Source organism: Apus apus, chromosome 3, assembly GCF_020740795.1.
Source record: "Apus apus isolate bApuApu2 chromosome 3, bApuApu2.pri.cur, whole genome shotgun sequence".
NCBI classification, from domain to species: Eukaryota; Metazoa; Chordata; class Aves; order Apodiformes; family Apodidae; genus Apus; species Apus apus.
Window position 1 is genome coordinate 34560428 of NC_067284.1, and position 24417 is coordinate 34584844.

At 38.0% G+C, this 24417-nt stretch overlaps 1 protein-coding gene across 11 annotated transcripts in view; it reads right to left on the reverse strand.

The window, feature by feature from the left end:
* The window catches only part of EYA4 (EYA transcriptional coactivator and phosphatase 4), a 153281-nt gene that overhangs the window by 44485 nt on the left and 84379 nt on the right, over nt 1–24417 (reverse strand). For 8 of the 11 annotated variants that reach the window (XM_051614655.1, XM_051614654.1, XM_051614651.1 and 5 more), the window contains 3 exons: nt 6183–6307; nt 5004–5072; nt 4560–4595 (listed from right to left, as the gene is read on the reverse strand). In XM_051614655.1, coding sequence (XP_051470615.1) covers nt 4560–4595; nt 5004–5072; nt 6183–6307 — 230 coding nt within the window. Of the gene's footprint in view, nt 1–4559; nt 4596–4988; nt 5073–6182; nt 6308–24417 lie in introns of all 11 variants that reach the window. The other 3 variants (XM_051614659.1, XM_051614658.1, XM_051614657.1) reach the window with 2 other exon arrangements.

The window sequence follows — 24417 nt, forward strand, 5'->3', positions numbered from 1 at the left end:
GGACATAGCACATAACAAAAATAGTTTTGCCTGGCAAGTGAAACAATAATAATTATATAGTTTCATGCTCATATAGAAGCAAATTGCTTTCACAGTGCCAGCATTCTGCCTCTCTCCTTCCCCTTTTGCAGAGTCTGTGGGGGCTTTTTGAGCTAGGTCACCAGCAAGCAATTTTCCATAAATGAAGAAAGAAGTCTAAAGGAAAAAAAAAAAGCAAAAGAACTAGAGTGGGACACAAACAACAGCCATGAAAAGTCAGGTTCTAACTCAGAGTTTACCAAATAATTGGGTCCACTCCGAACTCAAATTACTTTTTACAGACCATCATGCACTCTTACCATTGAAGCTATAACTGAAAGCACCACAGAGGCAATCTAAATTTTATAGTTTTAATACGTTACCTAAACAGACTATCTGGCATGGACTTTTGTAATGGAGTATGGGAATCAACCCTTTAATTGATGTGGTAAGAAAGAGGAGTACAGAGTATGCTGCAGCTTTATTAGCTGTTTGACTGGTAGATGTGGAAACCATCAACATATTATCACAATTGCTTGGAGAAGGTCAGTTGTATGTATGCTTGGGAGCATTTATCACACCTATATCAGCAACTTGCTTATAGATACCACAGGACCAGTAGCTGTCCAACGGTGCAGAGTAAAGTGGCAATGAGGACCTACATGAGCCACTGCTGTGATCGTGTATTAGGTATGAAAGTTCCAAGGGCACATTTCAGGATTTGTGGAGAAGCCTTTGCTGTGACAGTCAGGCTGGCAGAGGCCCCCAGCAGGTCTAACATATGCCAAGCAAAGGCATTTTCTGCCAGCTGGTTACCTGACGCCTCTGAGGAACATCAGCTAAGCTGATCAAAGCTCTCATCTGTCAACATCACTGCATCCATGTTTGACTTCACTGGCAAGAGTAAGGGAAGGGGGGGAGTTTTGTGTTCTGAGCTGGCAATTTATTTACAAGTATGGCTCAGATTCAAGTAATCTAATTTAAGCATATAAGCTAGGTACATAATAATCTCCCTTTACATCCAGTTGAGAAGAGAGGCACTTCCAGAGGGAGATTCAGTCCAAACAACAGCCTGAGCTGCCACTGAGTTCACCATCCCTATTACAGTCCGCAGAACAAAAGGTAGTGGATGAGCAAAATAAAGTCTGTGGTTTTTCCATGGGAAAACAACTCCTACAGAACCATACTGTGACTCCTCCCTTTGTCTGTGAGCTCCACGAGGAGCAAACTGGGAACTACACAACTATCAATCGAGCCACAGGTGACAGGCCCCACGTGAGTTACCTCTCCTACAAGATCTCACTCCATTTCCAGTCACACTACTCAAGGGATGCTACTACAGTATGTCATATGGGATGCTGAAGATGTCTACAAGTGCATAAGTGACCTACACTGAGTTCAAAGGACACCTGTCAAGCAGGGAAAATTTTGGAAATTGGGATTTATTTGTGTCTGAGACAGGCAGAGTGCCCTGTGGCATCACTGGTGCCCCAATACTACAGAAACTAAGTAGTACCATCTTGCACAAGTTACACAGTTGTATTTTTCCATTTACTGTGCAAGATATAAAAATACTTGAGTGTGTGTCTCTCAAATGTAGACGACTTCTCATTACTGCTTCTCTTCAATAAAACTGCCACATGAATATATTCTCCCTGCAAGCAGCAGGATATTAATTCAATGTGAAATCACCAGGGAAAATTTTAGCCACGTTTTTCCAAGCTCCTCTGCACTTCTTGTCATTTTGCAGGCTATTATTGTCTGATTAAAAAAAAATAACTACTAAATTAAAAAATAGCTGTGACAAGAATTACTTAAAACGAGCAAAGTAATTAATAAGAGTAATCAACCATTCCCATTTGTCTATTTAGGTGAGAAAGATGTGATTTTATTTTCATCAGATCAAGAAAATACACATCAAGGAAAATCTTAAGGGTCATTTGTCACAAAACAATTGCCTCCACTGAACCTCAGGCTTCTCAGTCATGCGGAACATGTATTGTTGCCTGAAGCATGAAAAGTAACTAAATTAATTTGTTTTCTGATTACTATATATAGGTGTCTGCATGTGTTTCAGTAGGAGAATGAAAATACATATATTAAGTTGGAAATACTTGTATTTTCCCCTCTGAAGATCTTTAGCCATATTTTACTAAGATTCATATCTCTCCTCTGCAGAGTATGGACATTTAGTTACATGAAAAAAATCCTACTTTTTAGTACATTTATCTGTTTCTGTTCAAGAAGGTTTTCCATTATAACCCATACTGAGCTACAAACCTATGTTCAGTATTGCATCCAGAAAGTCACTCCAGTATATGCCTAACTTTTATTTAACAAAACCTTGAGTACTGAATGGAAATGTTCACTTTCGAGTTGTGCCTACTTCTGCTTAATGCCAGCTGCAGTGCCCTTCCATCAGCCAATCTTTTGTATTCCCCATCTTTTCCAATCCTTGTCAGGTAGAGAAGGATCTAAACCAAAAGAAACTCCCTAATGGAATTAACTTGAGGAAATTATCATATTTGCACTCTGTTTTGTCTGAAAAAAAACATGTAGAAAGTATTGTTTTATGTTCTTGATTTTCAACAGTTCTATTTTTTTAAATTTTATCATAATAAGGAACTAATCAAGATCTTTCCTCAGTGGAGCTAGACATTTGGGCTGTTACCTTTCTTCTTTTATGTTACATCTTATTAAACCAAGACAGGAAAAAGCAGAAAGCTAACTAACTAAATTAATATTTATAAAATTAAAAATTTAAAAAATTCAAACATCAGATGGAAAAACCCAGGAAAACGTAAAGCTGAAATGAAAACAGAAGCTGACAGCAACTAAAACCACATTATAATCCCTATGTTTCCCACATGTGAGATGAAGTGTGGATCTGATTCTACTATAGCAACCACTCTAGACAAAATGCAAAGACTATGAGCATTTTGAATTAATGCTTTAAAGATTACACATTTCATATTCTATTTTTTAAAGTGTGGATTAGTTTGTTGGGTTTTTTTACATATTGGAAGAGTAAAAATAAAACAAAAATCAGTTTCAAGCTGAAAGTAGCTTCTAGTGTTTCTAACAATGAAGACTTGACGTGCTAACAGAGTAGAGCTATCACAATGGTCAGAGGCTTGGATGGACGCACGATGTATCAGGACAGAGAGAAGAAGTTGGGCTTATTCTATGCTAGGAGTAGGAGGCTGAGAGGAGAGCTAATTGCTGCCTGCAGCTACCTACTGGGAAGGTGCAAAGGTGACAAGAACAAAGGCCCTGTGTCCTGTGAACCTACAAAAGGAAACAGACAAAAGTTGCAGCAAAGGAAAAATCCAATTAGATGTAAGAGGAAAATTCTTTGCTGTGAGAGTAGTCAGGCCCTGGGACAGGTGCCCAAAGAGGCTGTGGCACCTCCCACCTTGGAGATATTCAACACTCATCAAGATGCTGCCTTGAGCAACATGATCTAACAGCAAAGTTGGCCCTGCTCTTAGCAGGGGTTGGCTGAGCTGACCTCAAGGGATCCCTTCCAGACTTAATTATTCTAAGATGAATTCAGAATACAGCTCCCAACGAGCAACAGCTTCTACAACATAAGTTCTTCACTTGATGAACGCACCCAGCAGACCAACGTGACTACTACTCTGCCAAGCTCTTTTTTCTTTTTTACTAAAAGACTGAAAATGAACACAGAGTTTTAGAGGCAAGAGATGCTACTATTATGCATAAAGTGGGTCAAGGAAGTGCAATGGCTATTAGAGCAAACAGGTTGGACTAGAAGTTCACATAAAACAATAAACCACATAGCTTGTCATAGGAATTATTTTCTTCTTTCTTTTAGCAAGCCTCAAAGTTTTTCCTGGGAATGTATTCAACTAAGAACACAGATTTAAACATTCTACTGCCTATAGAAAATCAGATTTAATGCACGTAATGCAAGGACTTTCTCATTATATTTCTTCACTACTGGTAATTATTACTTTCATTATTACCTTCCACTTTTATCTGAGCATGCCTCAGTTAACTGAGGTGACAGACTAAGTTAAATCAGCCTTTCCTTAAAGTTAAATTATTGTAACTGAGGGGGAGCATTCACATGGAATCAGTTATTGGGGTGCAAACAACCCTCGGTTTTCAAGTCTGAATTTTTTGGGGGAGTAAGTTCTCTCTGGAAATGTGGCTTACTAATGGCAAGCTAACTCTGAGGGTTTTTTTAAAAGGAAACTTTTTGAGATCTTCCTAATGTTAGTCCAGAACTGCACAGCTTAAGCACCTGTGTACTGGTTTGTAGGGAGACCTGGTGATACACATTTACACTTACGATTAATCCCATATGTACTCTAACAGTGTCACATATATAGTTATTATTAATCATTATAACTCATAACATTTAACAATACATGAGAGAAAACTCAAATTAAAACAACAGCTTGGAAAAATTGGCCAAATGTTTGTCAAGTGGCAAATTACATGCAGTAGCACACCAGACAGATGCTTTAATTAATAATGAAAGTAGTAGTAGAAGTAGTAACAATAATGTCAACCTTGATTTGTGCTCAGGTAATCATGCAATGCTGTACCTAAAAATAAAAGAAAAACAAATGGGCACTCTGTGGAAAATTCATCAGTCTGCTTTCCAGCAATGCTGACTACTGGCAGTTCCCAGCAATGCTGATCACCACGCGGCTCTCCCAGGCTCTCAGAGCATGTAAACAGCTAAGCTAATTTTAAGCAGGTTAAATTCTCCTTGCTCATCAAATGACTTTCAAATTACGGTGAAATAACTACTCATTGCAACTTCCTACCAGTTTTCTGGTTGTGGGAAAGGCATCTAAGGAAGGGTGGATATAAAGAATGGGAGGGGAAACCCCATGAAAATGTTCCAAGCTCATAACCACAGAACAGAGCAAACCAAGAGGGATGTTACACAGCAGACATGGAGACACACCACCCACCACACGCATGCACAGTACCAGGGTCTCCCATACTTGTTGCAGAAGAGGGAGTACTGCAACTCAGCAACCAGTCGGCAGTATTTAACACAGTCATGTTGTCTCCTGAGAACAGGAATGGTATAACAGTTCATTGTCCCAATGTCTGTTCAGGGTAGGTGAACACTCTTCAAGGCTATTAAGCCCTTTTGCACTTTGAGCCAAGTCTTTTAACTGCACTGTATTGTTTTTATTAGTATTATTTTAACTGGTTAATTTATGCAAGTATGATATAGAGGCATCTACTTATTAGTGTTCTTTAATGGTATGTTTCATGTTTTCCCTTCTCTTTATGCCAGAATAGGGATTCTATTTAAAAATATAAATAGGTTGAACCTTAACAGGTAAGCCCTTCTCTGCAGAGCTCTGTTACACTCACATGCACATACACTTTTTATGGAAACTAAGAGATTTTTTTTTTTTTAATTTTTTTTTTAACATAGGGATAAGTGAGTAAAATGCTTTATTATTGTGGCCAGAAGGAAAAAAACTAAAAAACCTTGTTGGTGCCAACTGTTAAAATAGACAGCAATGTATAAACTCCATAAAAAGGGCTGAAACTCTAGCTTAACTCACATCCATGGTGTCACTGTCATGGACACTAATGGGAACAGGATTCCGTCTCAGAATGTGATGCCCTGCCTTCCACTGCTTCATTTCAGCTAAGGCAGAATCTATTATCTGAAAGCATTGGAAAATCTTTGCTGCATGGCAGTGCTGTCCTTACAGTAACAGAAACAACAGTAATAGCCATGTAAAAAAAATTATCTAAGCCTGATTTTGGTGCACTTCTTTTGACACAGATTTTAAATTAAACTAAATGTGTGTAGTGTGGGGCATAAGAGTAGATTATTATGCAGCAATTAAGTCTGACACAGAAAATGCAATCTGTTTCAAGTTACCAACAAGTATAACCAAATCTTTAACGCTTTGTTTAAATAAAACATTCCGAGACTTTCCTCGTTCCACTTCTGCCCAGTTCTGTCTCTTCTTCACTCAGTGCAAACTGAAGTGCAGTTGGCATTAGCAGATTTACACTGGTATGACTGCCATTTCTTCGTAATTCTTGCTGGGTTTATAAATGGGTTTATGCTCATCCTTGAAATTACATTAAAAAATGCGTATGACTAAAATCTAGCCAAAACTTTTTGTGTGCCAGCAGTGTCTTATACTTACCTCCTGTTCCATTTGTAGTAACTGATGTGCTACCGAGATTAGCTTTATCCAGTTTGGAACTCCCTGTAACATCACTACTTCCAACAAGATTATGAGGACTGGCTAGATCTTGCATTTCCATAGACCTGTTAAAAAAGAAGGTGACAGTATTTAAATACATTGTCATTCTATCTGTCATAATCTGCTTTTTATATAACAACTTTTTTTTTTTTTTTTTTCCAGGAAGAGTTTGTAAAGCAGGTTACTGTAAGGTTGTCTTTGATTTTACCAAAGCTAAGAAAGTAGCTAATAATTTCATGTGAACAGCAACAAGGCCAGTATTTTTCACTTTTCCTTTAGGTATTATGAAGTAAAGGACACAGGATTATGAAACTGCTCAAAGCAGTTGTAAAAAATGTGCATGAGGGAGCGCATAGATATGGATGGACAGATGGAGGGATAAACAAATAAATGCATGTATATAGGTATTTCTTAGAAGAAAACAGAGAAATTAAGTGAAAAGTCAGTCATTACACAAAAAAAATAAGAACAGGAACTTCTGCTTCTCATTATCTAAATTCCAGCCACCAGCAGTCACTGCATCCACACCAAATCGTAGGAGCAGACCATACAGATGAATGAACAGAACTTCCAGGCACATCTGGAAGATTCTTCACTCTTACAAATATATATATTCTTACTAGCTCCCTTCTTGATTATCTTCATGCTTTTTTTTTTTTTTTTTTTTTTTCCTGAGTCACTTCTAGAAAACTTATAACATTTCAAATGGATTTAAACTGCAATGGATTTCAGCATCAAAATTATACTGGGGGACTGTGGATGGCTTTCATTCTGTGACAACAGATCTGCTTTTCTCAGACAAAGCAGACAAGGAACATTTCTAGTTAGATCCGTAATTACAATCCAATTTACAGTATGTGCTCACCTTCTCCTTGCTTCATTTACAAATCAATTACACAGGTTTTTTCCCCAAAGAAACATTTTTGCTTCGCATAGGCAAAGCTGCCAGCCCATCTGTGACCACAGAACTATTTACCATATGTATTCTACAAAGGCCAACAGAAAGATTGTCTTACAGAGCTGTAAAAGCCCAATTGCATTGTAGAAGACTGAAATGGCTAGGAAGGAGATGAACAGTTGGGATAGTTCAAGAAGAGTAACAGGTCCTGTATATTAATATTCTGGGCAGGAAGAGTAGTGGCAAATTGCTAAGGTAACACCCAGCACTTCGCTATTTATTGCAAATTTCACTTTGAAATTGCCTATATTCTTTGTTCCACATATCCTCCTCTGGGGAAAAAAACCCCACAAACAAACAAACAAGAAAACCACAAACAAAAAACCCCACCATCTTTGCTTCAAATACAGGTCTGCTGTCTGAATCTATTTTCTTTTTCTCCAAAATAAGGAAAAGAAAAACAGAACAAACACAGAATGAAATTCTCTCCCATTTTGTGCTTCTAATTCTGCTGATCTCCTAGATGCTTTACTTGTCTCTCATTGTATTCACTTAACCAAAGACACAGATTTAGAGCTCTTCTGTCTCAATTATCTTCTAGAAAATGTAGGAAATGCAACAATTCAACTGGGAAAATGCACTGAGGCACAACCCAAAGGCACATGAAGCCCAGGCAAAGAATCTCATTTACTCCAGTAAATGCTTGAATCAAGCCTAAAATGCACTGATACCCCACTGGCAGGGCAGCTTCCCCAGCAGCAGGGGAATGAACAGGGGATGAGCAGGTGAAAACTGATACTGCAGGAGGTCACGCATCAGCAGGTAAGAATTTTATAGCCATATTCAAAGAAATGGAAAGGCATAAACTAAGATTTGAACTGCCTTGACCCGCATTTCTTCATCTAATTGTATATACATTTCTGCAAATCTGTCAGCACTGCATTATATTTATTGTCTACTGGAAATGTGATCAGTGTTGGGTGAAATAAAATGAACTCAAGTGGTTTGTTGGTTCTTGTTTAGTAGTGTCTGTACAAGAATAACAGCTAAAGGTTAAAAAAAGTCTGTTACTTTCCATCTTGTATGTATTTAAGGGAGCAGACAAATGCTACACAAAATAAACAATGTGTGTTTCATGGCATTTACAGTGTAATACTCCCCACGTGTTCACTTAGCAATTTAAGTGTTGTGATTTCCTGTCCAAGTATGATCAGACCAGAGATACCTAATAGGCAGTTCTAGCTTTTCTTCTTGTTTAACATGAAAATCAGAATAATTTTTTTCAGACAGGCATGTATCAGGGCCACAGATGCATATCCTTCAGCAATTTTTCATAGGCAAAATCACTGATTCACCCATTTAATGTATTTAAGAAGTATCCATCTTAAAGCACTTTTCACACTCAAATGAATCAGATTTTCTTAATCAGAAAGCTAAGTCCACCAATCTTCATTTGCTTGGCAAAGAATATAAACAATCAGGATTTGGAAAAGTAACAGGTTTTGTGTCGCATGGAACTTTTTCTGTAGAAAAGTATTTTATTCACCTTATATTTCAATAGGGTTTTTTTGTTTGTTTGGGGTTTTTTGTTTGTTTATTTGTTGGGGGTTTTTTGTAGCAAATGGCATCCCAGTCCACAGACACCACAAGTTAATTAATTATACTATTTTAAAGGTAGTGCATTTTAAAATAGACATTTTCTGTGTGTACATAAAAGACATCTTGCACTTACTGGTAGTTTATTAAGGATACAAAAGGATATCCAAACCAATAAAAAGTTTCACAAAACCACGTGTACATGTTATACTTATCCTGGGTGCTCTAACCTGTGTGAACAAGTAAGGGGATTATTTTAATATATCCCTATGTAATTTATTTATTCAAGTGCACATGTTACCGTCTGTGTAACAGATGTAATTCAATTCACCTTTCTGGATACATTTAGCTTACCTTTAGCCTAAAAAAATCTTGGGAAGATGTAATAGACCTACTACAATCTTACAGTTTCAGTGAATGGAGGATTCAGGAAAAATGCTTTAAAAAATGGATGAAATATTTCCAACATCTTGAATTCATTTTGTCAAACTAAATGTTTATCAGAGTCCTGCTTTCACTGACTTAATCAGAAGCAGGTTTGGGTTTGTATATGTTTTTCTGCACTAAGAAAGTAAAAAAGTGATCACTGAAGGACCAATTAATACTTCAAAGTTTATGCAGTTAAAGACTGTTTTCTAGTAAATGCAGTGAGTTTCAATTTAGACAGAATAAAATCTGCTTAAAAAGCCTATATTATACAACTTTATTTTCTTTTTTTTTTTTCTCTGCCAGGTACATAACTGTCTGAACTTTACTTTTCCCCCCTCTAGCATTGTCTCAATACTACTTTTCAGAAAAAATAAGAAAAATGCCAAATTGTTTCAAAAGATAAATTTTTTAAAGGAAACAGATTCCTTGGTAAGAAGATGTTTAAATTTTCTCTTGACTGTTTGTTTGAAGAATGATACCGTGATTCCAAGCTCCTGTGTGAAAATCTTGAAAACTGGCAAGATGGATTTGGCTTTTATTCTGCTTTGGCTACACTTTCAGTCTTGAAAACTGGCATATGCACATGCTTAGTGGATCACTTTAGAGGCTTACTGGAAAATTCTCTAAAACATCCACTTTGCATAGAACACACTCTCAGATCCCCGTAGACTTGAACTCCAAACTGGATCTGGACAACACAAACAAATTGAAGAGGGCTGGTATCACAAAGATGGCTGTGTACGAATCCTGTGCCTTCCACATCTTGTCCCCTGGCTTAAAGTGACATCTTTTCAAGGGTTAACCTCTCTTCAGAAATGGTTTAAAGAACTGCATCCAAAGAGTGAATTTTCCCCCTTGTCTTTACAACAGTAGCCAGCAGAACTTGTGGTGCACCCCAAACCACTGGAGTGCACAGTCCAGCACCCTAACACAGCCTGGAGAAGGAAGGTTCAAGTATGACTAAACAGAGCTGCTCATCATTGAATCTCTGTAGGGCTTTCATTTGTATTCTTTTTAAAGCTAAAAAGTTCAAGCCTTGTTTCTAGGGTTGTGTTTTTTTTTTTCAAACTGCTGTTTGGTTGGTTTTTTTGTTTTGTTTTGTTTTGTTCTGGTTTTTTGTTTGTTTGTTGTTGGTTTTCTGGGTTTTTGTTTTGTTTTGCTTTTCTCTCATTGGAATCATGTATCCATTTGCATGCTGATTTTATTTAGCAGAATTAAAATTTATTTCCAGAAAATCTGAGTTGGTATAACTTTGGTATTCATTGCATTTCCTTAAAATACTACAAATGTAGTCTATGAGCTGGGTCCATCCACAACTCAAAACTCCATTGATTATTAATGAATCCTACAAGTATCTAATATTTAGATAATTTTCTTCTTTAAAGAGATCACCTTTTAAATTGTAAACTTCTCCTACATAATCTACTTTTACTATATTTCAACCTTTTTTACCAACAAGTTTGCAAGTATGAAATAATTTATAACATATTTATAAAAAAACCCCAAACAACTAATATAATGTGAAAATAGACTACTTTACATCCTAGCCTAAACAGAACATTTTACAAATACTAATTCCTCATTGTGCAGCATTTTCAGCACGTCTAAAACAAAAGGAAATTGAAAGGACTATTAAAAACTGTAAAATTTCATTTAGTTTATAAGTGAATCAGAACAAAATTCTGTACACATATTTAAAGTTATTTTTCTTTTAAAAACTCTTTAAAAAGAAATTTTCTACATAATTTTCTTTAGCAGAATCATTATTGAACTTCACTGTGGCAAAAACCCACATTACTTGGGGGTTGGGGACTTCGGTTAGTTTTTCCTGCTTTTCTTACATCTCTCCTGTTGTAACCCCAGATATTATTTCTCCCAAACTTTCTCACAGAAACCTGGAGAGTTGTCTAATGAGTATGTCAGCTACCTTGGAGCTTCTGAAATTAAACAAACAGGGAATTTCCCTTTATTTAAAGTTAACTTTTAGAGCAATATGAAATTTGGGTAGCAGATCTGTTCAGACTCAGCTCAGTCTGTTTTCTACTGCTGTCAGCTTTGTTCTCTGACCAACCACAGAGTTTCAAAAAAAAGTAGGGTGGTTTCCTTACTGTTTCCGACAGAAAAATTGTTAGCCAGATTTTTCAGCCATCTCCTGGACGTGACTGTTGAGCCCACCTCTCTTCCATATGCAGTCTGAACTAGCTCATACAAGCCTTTCCCTCTGACCAAAAATTAGAATGGATGCACGTACACAAATGTCAGTAGTCCAATAAAATCTGCAGTAAAGTTTAAAGGAATTAGTAGTAATAGATAGATCATAATTATAGGGGTTTTTTTGTGTTTTGCCTTTTTTGGTTGTTTTTTGTTTTGTTCTGTTTTCGGTTTTTACACATTACATTTACGATTAGGCCAGGGATTTTTTCATGTTTACTTGCACCTACACAACCTGTAAATAATGCAATGAAAAAGAAGTTACAGCGAACTTTTAAGAGTCCTCAGAGACTACAACGGGCAGTAAGAAAGAAGGTGGAGAGAGAGGGATTCTGCATGATGGACAAGTTTCAAGGGAATACACACATGAATACAAATTTGTGTAGAAAAACACACAGGTACGTGCAATCTTTTAATAATTCTGTGGTGCTAGATATACACACACACATGCAAGTAAGTGTATAAATACCCAATAAAAAACCTTTCCAACATCCTTCCACTAAAGACTTCCACAAATAGTGCAACGCAACACAGCCTAAGAACCCTCCTCAAATGACTAACATTTCCAATCATCACACTAACCCTCAAATACAGGTTAGTAATGTTTTCTTTTCCAGGTGCTTTTCCTCTGCTCACTGCAGCCTTCATTATTTTTTGCCTCTGTAAAAGGTAACGAAAAAACAGTGAAGCCAATGACATAAATTTGCTCCATGGAGACGACACCCTCTCATTTTCCCAGGCTCATCAACCCCTGCTGTGTATCTTCTCAAGCTTAATAGATGGTCAAAATAGCAAATCTTTTGCTATTCTAGGCACAATCTCACAGAGGCTGCCCCTCCATCATGCGAATTCTGGGAACCTGCCAGAGAGTTAAAAACAAATAATACTGCTGGACACTAGCAAGATCTCCCTTCCACTCCCCTTGAGGCCTCATTTCTTAACTTGTAAAGTGATTTGATACTGTGCTAAGAAGCAGTAAAAAATGTCATGTTATACGGATAAAACTGGCAAATGCTCTTCAGTTTTATTACTTTTTTTTTCCCTTAAACAATCTAGAAAACAACTGCTAAAATTTACGAGAAGGTGGATTCTAGCTGAATAATTTCTCTTTCTCATGATTTTCTAACTAGGTTGTCAACTTTCATATTAAAAAAAGTAAAAGAAATAAAGAAAAACTAATACCACATTGATACTAAAAAAAATATTTCTCCTCTGTCAATCTACAACCAAAGTCAGAGAGAGAGTATATCACCGGGAGGAAACCTTAATGAAACAAAGAACTGTAGCATTAGAGATTTCTGCCATGTTTATAAATGCCAGAGAGTTGATAAATAATAAAAACGTAATGAAGTTGACCTTTGTGCAACTGTACTGTAAGGACTGGGGTAAAGTCCTTATAAATATGGATGATTAATTACAAGCCTGAATATCATAATGCATCTTCCCTGTGCATGAGTTCAAGCTCACAGGGAAATAGCAGCTACCAAGGGATGACAATAACTGCACTGGGCAGAGGATCCTTCCAGTACAAAGAAAACAAAGAAACAATAATTAAAGGAAAACTCAAAACTGTCTGATTTTGCTTAATAGCTTTTTAGATTTCAACAATACTTCTTATTTGGTGAAGGACAGGACTCCTTAGGCAATCCTTTGGGATATAAAGTGGCACTGCTTGTGATTCTATCTCAGTTTTGCTTTTATGCCTATTGTCTTTCTCTTGGCTATTCAAGCTCTAATTCCAGGAGAAAAAAAACCCTCCTGCAGATAGTATTATTTACAGGAGCTGTCTGACAGGCAGCCAGTGCCTGTGTTCAGTGACAAAGGCCAGCATTGTAATGTGCCTCCTGATGCCAGTCACAGCTAGAGAAAAAGGATGTTTCTTTTAACAGCACTGCAGCTTCTTTGACAGCCCCCCATTTTCATTTCCCCACTTAAATTTTTGCTATCACCTCCCATTTTGATCCTGTGCTGCCTTGAGATTTTCTGTGTTTCCTGACAAGTGTCAGATACTTTTTGTCATCATTAAATCTATGCTTTGCTCTTTTCTCTGTACGGTGCCACAGCTTTTGTTAAACTAGCATTTGGCTATTGTTATAGTAATAACCAAACATTGTTTTACTGAAAGGAATATATTAATTTCTTCTTCAGGGGTCTGGTGAGAAAATATAACTAACTACTGTGAAAACTAATTGCTTACAAATTCAAGTTTACTTTTGCTGGAAAAGAATAACTGTCATTTTCTTTTCCTGTTTGAGGAAAACAAGGAAGGTGAAAAGGTTTGGTTTACTGTGGTGATGACTAAACACAGCAGTGAATTTAGAAGGCTTGGATTGTCATGCTCTTTAATTGCTGAAAACTATTATTTGCTCAAAAGTCAGTTACTGTATGGTTTCCCTAGTTTCTGATTGACTGAGACATTTTATTTCAGTTTAATGTCATTCAATGTGGTTTCCAGAAAACCACAGAAACCTGTCTATTCTAGTGTAGTTCAGCTGGCCACAATTACACATTACATAATTTTCTCACTACTTTCTGACTTCTGTTGGGGATGAATGTAATTTCCTTGACACAATTAAAATATAATGTAAAATTAATTTGGATTTCCACACTTCTGGATAACACACAGAACCATTTCTGGATTCTGCTGTGGAATATACAGTCTGTATATACAAGGCCAACAAGTTTTAAAATGAATACATAAAAATCATGACAAGTCAGGGGGAGGGGGGAAACTTACTAAATTATTTACCTCAGCATAAACTTTCAGCTCACCCACTCTCCACCCAGGAGAGTTCATCAGTTTCAAAACTCAGGTCTACACTAGCAAAATGGGCAGGCTGTCACTGAAAAGGTATATAATGGGAAGCCTTTTTTTATTCATATGGCTCCCTTTCCCCCTCACCTTCCCCCCTTGCAGTTTGGGATTGGCTTGTTTTGACGAAGGCAAATGTTAATTTTATATGGGAAACTACTATATTCTGATGAAATCAATTGATGCACACAAAAAAAGCAAAGATATGCAGAGTGATAACTTCTGGCCAGCTGGATCCAAGCCTTTGAGATCTCTTTTCTGAGCTATCTGAATGTGACAGCCACAGGTTTGATGTGACATGATTTTAGCTAAGGTTCTATGCTCCAGGCATAGAGCATAGAACCTGGTTGGAGAAAACCACTCCAGGAGCCAGACAGAGAACATCCAAACTAACAAGTGGGGAAGACCAGGGACCGACCAAATAGCAGACAGAATGGCAGGCAGCTCAGTTCTCTTAGTGCACATACAGGCTGGCTCATCCTAAATCTTGGCTGTACATTGCAGCCCTGAGAAGAAGGACTTGGGAGTGATAGTAAATGAGAAACTTGACATGAGCTGCCAGTGTGGGCTGGAAATCCAGAAAGCCAACTGCATCCTGGGCTGCATCAAAAGAAGTATGGCCAGCAGGTCAAGGGAGGTGATTCTGCCCCTCTTCTCTGCTCTTGTGAGACCTCACCTGGAATACTGTGTACAGTTCTGGTGCCTTCAGCATAAGAAAGATATAGACCTGTTGGAGAGGGTCCAGAGAAGGGCCGCCAAGATGATCAAAGGCCTGGAGCACCTCTGCTATGAAGACAGGCTGAGAGAGTTGGGGCTGTTCAGCCTGGAGAAGAGAAGGCTCCAGAGAGACCTTATAGCAGCCTTTCAGTATCTGAAAGGGCTACAGGAAAAATGGGAAAAGGCATTTCACCAGAGAGTGTAGTGATAGGACAAGGGTAATGGCTTTAAATGGAAAGAGGGTAGATTTAGGTTAGATATTAGGAAGAAATTCTTCACCATGAGAGTAGTAAGGCACTGGAATAGGTTGCTCAGGGAGGTTGTGGATACCCCCTCCCTGGAGGTGTTCAAGGCCAGGTCGGATGAGGCTTGTGCAGCCTGGTCTAGTGGGAGGTGTTCCTGCTCGTAGCAGGGAGGTTGGATCCTGATGATCTTTGTCCCTTCCAACCTTAACCATTCTATGGTTCTATGAGCATGGCTTGGCACCAGCTGGCACGCACCAAACCCGTGGCTGTCACTGCTCCGTGAGCAGCAATGACCCCATGGCCCAGCTGCTTCCACACGCTGCTAGAAGCTCAGCCATGTGGCCTGCAGGCTGCATCCCACAGTGCGAACAGAAAAGCCGTGAAGGCACACAGGAGGTTAAAATCATGTTTAACCTGCTACTTAAATAAAAGGTGACTAAAGTAGGTTTTGAAGTCATTATGTGAACATTTAAATAAATCAGAAGTGATAATGACACTGCAGTTCCACAGGGAGCTGTCACGTATCTGACTTACATGAAATACAGATTACCGATTCACAGATATTTAAGATCTAAATGCAGGTCTTTGGATCACGGGGCCATATTTTCAAAGAGTAGTTCACCCAACAGCTCCCATTTCCACTTCTGATCACTTCCAGATGTGATCTGCACTTGCAGAGTCTGTGGTTCTTACAACATGATGATCTGTGTCATAAACAAATAACAAACACTTCTGTGGAGATGGCTGAAATGCAAACAGCAAGCCTGAGGCCTTCCTTCCTACGCCACAACTTCTACTGAACAACTGCTTGGAGTCCCATCTGAACAATCTGCCGGGACCTCCAGAGTCCTTTCTGCACCTCTGACAGGTCACCTGGCTGGAGGTAAGAACACATAACAAGCCCAATGACTGCAGAAAATCATTAAGTCTTTCTTTGGTGTTTTTAAGTCTAATTTGAGCAACAAAGACTGTTTTTCATATATACAAGGGAATATGGAGATGATCAGCTCTGCAAATTACTAGCCTGCTGCCAATCTGTTCTTTGTAAGGCACAGCCTGTGAAGCCACACTGCTTATTGCATGTGACTACAAAAACACCTCAGGGAAAACACAAGGTGCTGTTCCTCATGGCAAGACAACCTTATTTTAGTTGAAAAGAGGAGAGGACTTTTGAAAGGGTTGTTTGAAGCCCTGCTTTCCTAAGGAAAATGAACACCTTTGCTGTTGTACAGGAGGAAAGTGCCCTCTTCCAAACTACATGTTAATGGCAGATTGAGATGGTAAGAAGCATCAAAGCACAGAAGGTCCTCCAAATCCCTAGTACTCATCCACACATGAGAGAGAGGAATGTCTAGTGATAACTTCATCACTATCTTATCTTCCCACTACCTTTTTCAGACAGAAAGGGGTATAACTCATCAAACCTCTTCCTGGGGTGCTGGAGAGTGTAAGAAACTCGCTTTGGTGACAGGAGAGCTGTTCTGTTTAGAACATATGTACCTTCCAAGTACCCTTCACTCCAGGCTTGTCTGTGCAGTAGGTGGAGGTATGCTTTCAGCAAATGGGAAAATAATTGCTCCCTGTGATCTACCACATAAACATGACCATCAGTGAAGATGGGACAGCCGGGATGCTTGCGTCCAGATACCGGTGCATGATCCATATCTACATTATTAATTGCAATATAGTAATAAAAATATTATTTGCAATATAATAATGTCAACTTATTCTTGTAAGACAATGTATAATCAAATCTAAAATTTGGAAATCAGGAATGAAAGGCTGTGAATTTTGTTGTTGGCTTCAATGGAGCCTGGACTGCACGACGTAAGTATGGACTCACATTTTAGATAACAAAAGAGCAGAGGGTGGGTTGTGTCAAACTTTCCTGTGTCTGTGTCTGTTATATTTGAAACTATCTATTGCAATGTGGTTCTTCTTTGTCAGGGATTGTTCAAGGGAAAAGAAGCTCTTTCGGGTGTGCTGTATTAGAGTTATCATACCTCATTTCAATGTAATTTCTTTAGTCACCAGTACAGAGGCCTTGCAAGAACTTAATCCATCACCACAAGATGAGTTATGAAGACAGACTGGGACGCATACAGGAGTTGCCAAAAACTTGTAGTTTTCATGCTTCATCCAAGCTTCACATTAGAACACAAACATTCTGAATCTTCTCTGTTTTTTTGGGGGGAGGGTTGGATTTTTTTTAGTAAATGTAAAATACAGTTACTGGCACGCATTCTTAACATGGGAAACATTAACCCATCTCACTTTTAACAGTGAAGTTCCCCTTAAAAGTTAAACCTGATCTGAACCTTGGCTCCCAAGACAAATATTCTGTAGTTTACCTCATGTGGAGCACATTATGTTTGGCTTCAAAACAGTTTGTGTCAAAAGCAATTATTTCTGTTCTCTAATTGAAGTCACAACAATAAGCTAGGTTTAGAATATAAAATAAATATGTGCAACTTTCTAGCTGCCTGACGTTTTAACTGCTACAGCAGCTGATCATACCAGTTAAGTAATAAGGTTTAGCTGGGCACAGCCCTTCTGGATGGCAAGGCACATTAGATGTGTTGCACACCTCTCTTTTCATTTTGTTCAGTATACCTTATTACCTGTACACCTGAAAGGACAAGGAGATTACTGTATTCACTTTTAATAACTAATTACATTAAAAACAATTCCTATCATTCTGAGCAAGACAGAAAACGATGCTCTGACAATTGTACTCCTGCTGGCTGACCTTTCAAATTGATATCAAATTATTATATTTCATTTTGCTTTGCTGTTTAACTTCCCCATTTTATAATTTGAGACTATAGCATACATGTACTGAGGTGAAGTAGGTGATTTTTCTGAGTCAATAAATACATGTCGCTGAGGATTCTAGGGCACAATCTCCCCTGAATTATCCCAGTGAGCCACAAGAAGGGGCAGGTACCCATTGCAAATCTGTAACCCCACCAGTCCCAGAGCAGCCTGCATGCCAACAGCACCGAGTGAGGGGTGGGGGTACCTGCCTGCCCAAGCAGAGTCACAGGAGCAAGGCATGGGCAGAGCCACACAGCAGCACTGGAAAGCAGCCTATCTGCTGGAAACAGTCCTTCACAGCTCCCTCTGCTAAAAGCTTGGCTTACACCAAATGGTTTGACCTCGCTATGGCTTCTGACAGATCGCCTAGCCTCTAAAAATCATTAGGTATCCACCTCTGCCACAGTCCTGAGGAAAAAGCAGGGCAGGAGGAAACAGACCCTGAAGTGTTGTTGGTTTGTAAGTTCACACACACCTACATTGCAGACTTCAGATGGTAACTTTACTGCATTTAGCATAGGCCCCCCAGTACTTAAGAACCTAGTTTGTGAGAGGGGGAACTGAGGTAGAAGATGTTAATAATAACATGATTGCTCTTTAAATTATTTTTGTTCCTCAGCAAATTTTAAAATAGCACTATTGCAAAATACGCCATAGTAATGAAACATTAAGGAGAATGAATATCCTTCTCTAGTATTATTTTGAGAAAGCCATGAAAAGCATGGCATCTTTGAGAGCACAGTGGGGGGGGTTCTGTTTAATTTAATATACATAATTAGAAGAAAAATAAGACATAAGCCTGAAATAACAGAGGAATAAAACATGATCTTATGTCTAGTCACCTGCCAATTACTTCTACATAGAAAAGCAAATAAAATCCCCCAAACCCTTAAAAATTAAAGTACTGGAGATTCAACTGTAAATTGACAAAGAACTAAAATGAAATTCAACAAACAGGATATTCTCTCCCTCTGCTCTCTTCTGCAATCACACCACAGAATAAATAATTCTGCTAAAAAGTCAATCCATGGAGTTGTTTTATTTATTTGGGCACTACATATGCCTTTCTTCATAGACCTGCCAAACATACCTTCCCACAGACATGCTACTTCAGTCCTGGGCCTCTCTTAAATGGCAGACAAGATTCCCCTATGAATTAGATTGAGACCATCATACCCATTTTCACATTTAAACAAATCCAGATTCGAACTTCAGTTTTCAAAGGTGGGCAGCTAGTGGAAGGTAAGTATATTTCATGCTTCAAGGGGAGGTAAAGTTACCTCTGCTCTACAAATGAGATAAAGTAATTCCCAAAGAAATCTGACAATAATACAGACTCAGATCATAGTAAATTATATCTCTTGGCAGCTGAACTGGAGAACTAAGTCCAAAATTGCCAACAAAACTCAAGACACACGTTTGGATATATGGAAAGCTTTGTGATTTCTAACAAAAAGGAGCCTGCACAGGCATCTTATGAGACCCATAAAGAACCTTATCAGCTGGAAAGGAGTGTGTAAATTCTGAGGATCAGATGAAAGTTTTTTGCCTTTTTTTTCTTTTTTTTTTTTTTTTTTTTAAGTAAAAGCATTCATAAGGAGAAGATAGAACAGACAGACCATCTGCAATGCAACCACATAAAAGACCCCTGGGCAAATCCAAACCCATTAGCAGAAGTGCTTGACAAATCTGCCAAAGAGCCAGATGCTGCTTATAGAGGGGTCTCTTTCTCTACTTGTCATCTGGATTCTCTAACTTCTGTTCCCAAAAGAGGACAATGGTGACTGGTGCTGTGTGTGAAGAGAGCTGAATCACAGAATCACTCCCTGGTAAGACTACCTTACAGGAAGAGAGGAGACCAAGTCTGAAATATTAAAAGTGAAACAGTTTTAACATGCATGTGTGTAATGTGTGGAAAATGCAGATCTTAGAAAACAGAATGCAAACTTGCAATTACTTTATTTGTGTGTGGTCTCTTTTCATATGGATTTCTTTGGTTTTGTTTTGGTTTTATGTTTTAATGTACATAAAACCCCTCCAAATTCTGGTTTTCTTTCCTATATTACTTTTTTTTCTAGTGACTGATCAGAATGTAGTAGCATAGCAAAAGAGTGACTTGGGGCATGTCAAGTAGTAGCACAGCATCCTAACTGCATAGTGTTTGTTAAATGCTTACCAAGTACACAGACTGACTGATGGTATTTGAAGTGTGTCTCCATGGGTTGGAAAAAATCCAGTTATGAATTTACACTTTAAAATATCTGAGGAAACAAGCAATCAATTTCAAAACTACCAATCTCAGATTAGGGGATTCGAATATAAATAGACATATTTTTAATATCTGCATTCTTCTAGGACTGGATATGAAGTGCTAAGTAGGGGGAACCAATACTTTTACTATTCAAAGTCACCAGTGATAAAATATATTCTGACTATCCAAGAGGTCAAAGCAGCTGGAACAGAGTCAGAATTAATTCTCCTGTGTACTGCTGTAGTGTGATATAACAGAGCAAAAAATAGATCGAGGGAGAAAGAAAGAAACAGAGCTCCTTCTCACTGTGATTGCATGGGCTGCATGTTAGGAATCAACATGTTCAATTTATGGCTCAAAATCTGGTTGAATTCAGTTAATATATATTTGCAGGTATAATCTTAGGTTAACTTCTTTAACTCAAAAATGGTATTTACCCTATCCCAAGACATTCCTGAAGGTTCAAAAATGTTAAATTATTATTACTGTTTTATTATTAAAGTATGATTAATATTTTATAAAACTATACTAATGTATGATATACTAAATAATATAAATATTATTATTTAGTCAATTATTAAATATCTGAAATACATGCACTCATTTTCATAGATTCAAAATCCAAGAGGAATAGGCATACCTAAAAGTACAATGAGTTAGCAGATCAACAGATTCAGTATAAACTAGTCAAAATGGGACGTAGGGGTAAGAAGAACAGAGAGGGAGAGGGAAGTATAACAAATGCTCATTCTCAGAGTAAATGCTCATCTTTTAAACTCCAATCACTTGGATTTTGCTCAACAGATTTGCAGAGCAACAATATACTTACTTTACATAGAATCACAGAATGGTTTGGGTTGGAAGGGACCTTAAAAAGATCAACCAGTTCCAACTCCCCTCCCACTAGACCAGGTTGCTCAAAGCCCCATCCAACCTGGTCTTGACCATTTCCAGAGATGGGGCATCCACAACCTCTCTGGGCAAACTGTTCAAGTGTATCAGTACCCTCACATTGAAGCATTTCTTCCTAACCTGAATCTAACCTCTTCCAGCTTAAAACCATTACCTCTCATTCTATCACTATAAGCCCTTGTCAAAAGTCCCTTCCCAACTTTTCTGTAGGCCCCCTTCAGGTACCAGTAGGCTGCTGAGTTCTCCCCAGAGCCTTCTGTTTGAACAATCCCAATTCTCTCAGCCTGCACACAGAAATTAATTTGCATAGAAATTAATTTCAGCTAGGCCAGCGACTGCCAGCCTGACATCTTGCCACTGCTGGCAATGCAATAAATTTCTTCCTAATATCTAACCTAAATCTACCATCTTCCAATATAAAACCATTACCCCTTGTCAGGTCACTACCCTCTCTGGTGAAAAGCCTTTTCCCACCTTTCCTGTAGCCCCTTCAGGTACTGGAGGGCATCTATAACATCTCTTTGGAGCCTTCTCTTCTCCAGGCTAAATAGTCTCTCAGCCTGTCTTTGTAGCAGAGGTGCTCCAGCCCTTTGATCATCTTCTTGCCCCTTCTCTGGACCCTCTCCAACAGGTCCATGTCTTTCCTGTGCTGAGGACTCCAGAGCTAAACATAGTATTCCAGGTGGGGTCTCACCAGAGCAGAGAGAGGGGCAGAATCACTTCCCTCGACCCACTGGCCACACTTATTTTGATGCAGCCATCAGCATGTATCTTACATTGTGCCACCTGTTCATCCAATAGAAAAGGCAGTTGAACATATACTTTTATCATATATGCCTGGTGTAAAAATAGCTGCTGTAGCTGCACAAGTTATGCTGTGCAACAGCACCTATGTATAAAAGGGATAATAAAGAGGATGGGAGATACCAATGGAAGAACTGCACCCCATACTGTCATACCTGTGCTGATCACAAGTTGTTCTGAAATGATGACTACTGGATTAAATTAATTATTTTAATGTGCTTTCCAGAGTCTTTGATTATAGCATTAATATTAAATTGCTTGTGTATATTTTTGTTTATAGGTTGCCATTCCTGGTTGAAAGTTACTACTATGAGCAGGTTGGTTTTAGTGTGCTTCTTATAAATGAAATTTTGGAATTTTTAGTTGCCTTCTTTTCAGCTCTTCACTAATCCTTTTTCTGCTTTTAGTTGTTGAGGGTTTTCTTGATTCTTAACTGTCTTTAATGCTTAGATATTGACACAGCTCCAGAGTTTCATTTTCGCCAGGCCCTATAAAGAGCACTAACATGCAGTTAGGCTGAAGGGCACTCATCACTCCACTGCCTGTGATGGCAGTCACAATTTTGTCAAAACTATTTATTATACAAATACATGGGATGGTTCCAGTCCCCCTCACAATCAACCATGAGCATGCATAAAAAAACCCCACAAAATAACAAAAAACCCTTCCTTTCTCTGAAGGGCATACGGAAGAAAGAATGATGAGAAGAGTTTAAAAAAATGTGGACACAGCAATATCCTGGAAGTCACCACCATTGTTCATATAATAGCAGTCTGTAAGCTAATAATTACTCATGATGATGGAAAATTTTCTCACAGATCTGTCTGGGATAGCAAAAGGGACTAGATTTATGTGTTCTGGTTACAGGATACTCTGGTTCAAATCCTCAATCCAAGACATATGTAATACTTTGTACCAGGTGGAATGGCTTTCGTAAACCCTTAATGTTTAGGGGATTTACTTAAGATATGTAAGACATAAGATCATATCCAGTGAAAAAATACATATAAAAGACAAAAAAATTGTAATGCACATATTTGTGATTTTGTTGAGTGAAAACTGGGAAAAAATAAGCAGTCATTAAATATGTTAAGAGTAGGTGGTTCAAACCACTATTCAATAACATTTTAAACATTTTAAAAATATACCTAAACAAGCAGAAATGATAGCACATTTCTAAAGGGACAGCAAATAAAAGATATCCTTTAAATTAGTACACTGCAGCAAGCATTTGCATAGCACTTTGTATCATCTCCTCTATGTCATAAATAGTATTTAGTATTTCTATGTATGTATTTCTACCAACAATTAACATTCCTAGATGTATTAGAATGTTTCTCTTTTTAAAATAGGTTTTGAATTATTAGCAGTGGCCGGTTCTTGCATTCCAGCAGCACAAACCCATACTAGAAAGCTCTGCACTTTCCTGGTATGTGATGTTAGACAAAAAGACTATGTACTTGCACTTAAGGGAAAATGCAAAAATCTCCAAATTACTTTTACTAACACTTCTGTTAAAATCTGGTTTATCTTTTTTATTATTATTTTTATTATTTTTTTGTTTTCCCCAGTGCATCAATACTCATTTCCAAAAGGTGTTCAAAACTTCTTGATGTTTGTTGCTTTTGTTTTTTCCAAAGTCTGACCTATCACTGATTCAGGTTAACCGAAGTCTGACGTGATCTGGCATGGGAACACCCAGAGAAAGTATCACTAATAAGCCAGAAAATATTTAATGTCTGATTTTAACAAAAAATACAGGAATTTGTGACAGACCTGAAATATGGAAAATACATTAATTTTATTGTTAAAGCCACAGGGATCTATTAATATAAACCATTCAAAAACTTGCCTGTGATGTCATCAGTTACCATGTGTTTGCACTCTAAATAGATTATTGAAATTTCTGTAAACATATCAAATATATTTTTAGAACTCTTAGGGGGCTTGATCCAGAGCCAACAAAAACCAGCGGGCAGACAGTGACCAGCTTCCATAGGTCTCAGGTAATCAGAAGACCAGATTTCTAAGGTTAACAAATGAGAACATCAGCATGCAGCAGGCAGAGAGATACCACACAGACTGCTCTAAAAATAGGGAAGACTGGCTCTGCCCAAAAACTACATGCCTGGAAAGACAAATTGCATAGCAAGGCAACATACTTGTAGCAACTGTCATGCAATTGTCGTGAGTGCTGTATGTCATTCAGTTCCATGTATCTGCACAGTCATCTCACTAACTAGATTATTTTGATTGACTCAAACCACCTACATGCACTACATATTTAATAAGTAACAGATTTGTATAAAACATTCTCTTGACTGCAAGCTAAGCCTGCGTGTCCAGAGAACAGCCTTTTTGAGAAATCTTACTGCACAATGCAGTTATTTTTAAACTGGAAAATTGTGATATGTTGTGTTTTGTTTTGTTTTTTCCAGCCACTGTCTTGACTGAGAAGTCTGGGCTTGATCTTGCCAAACTTT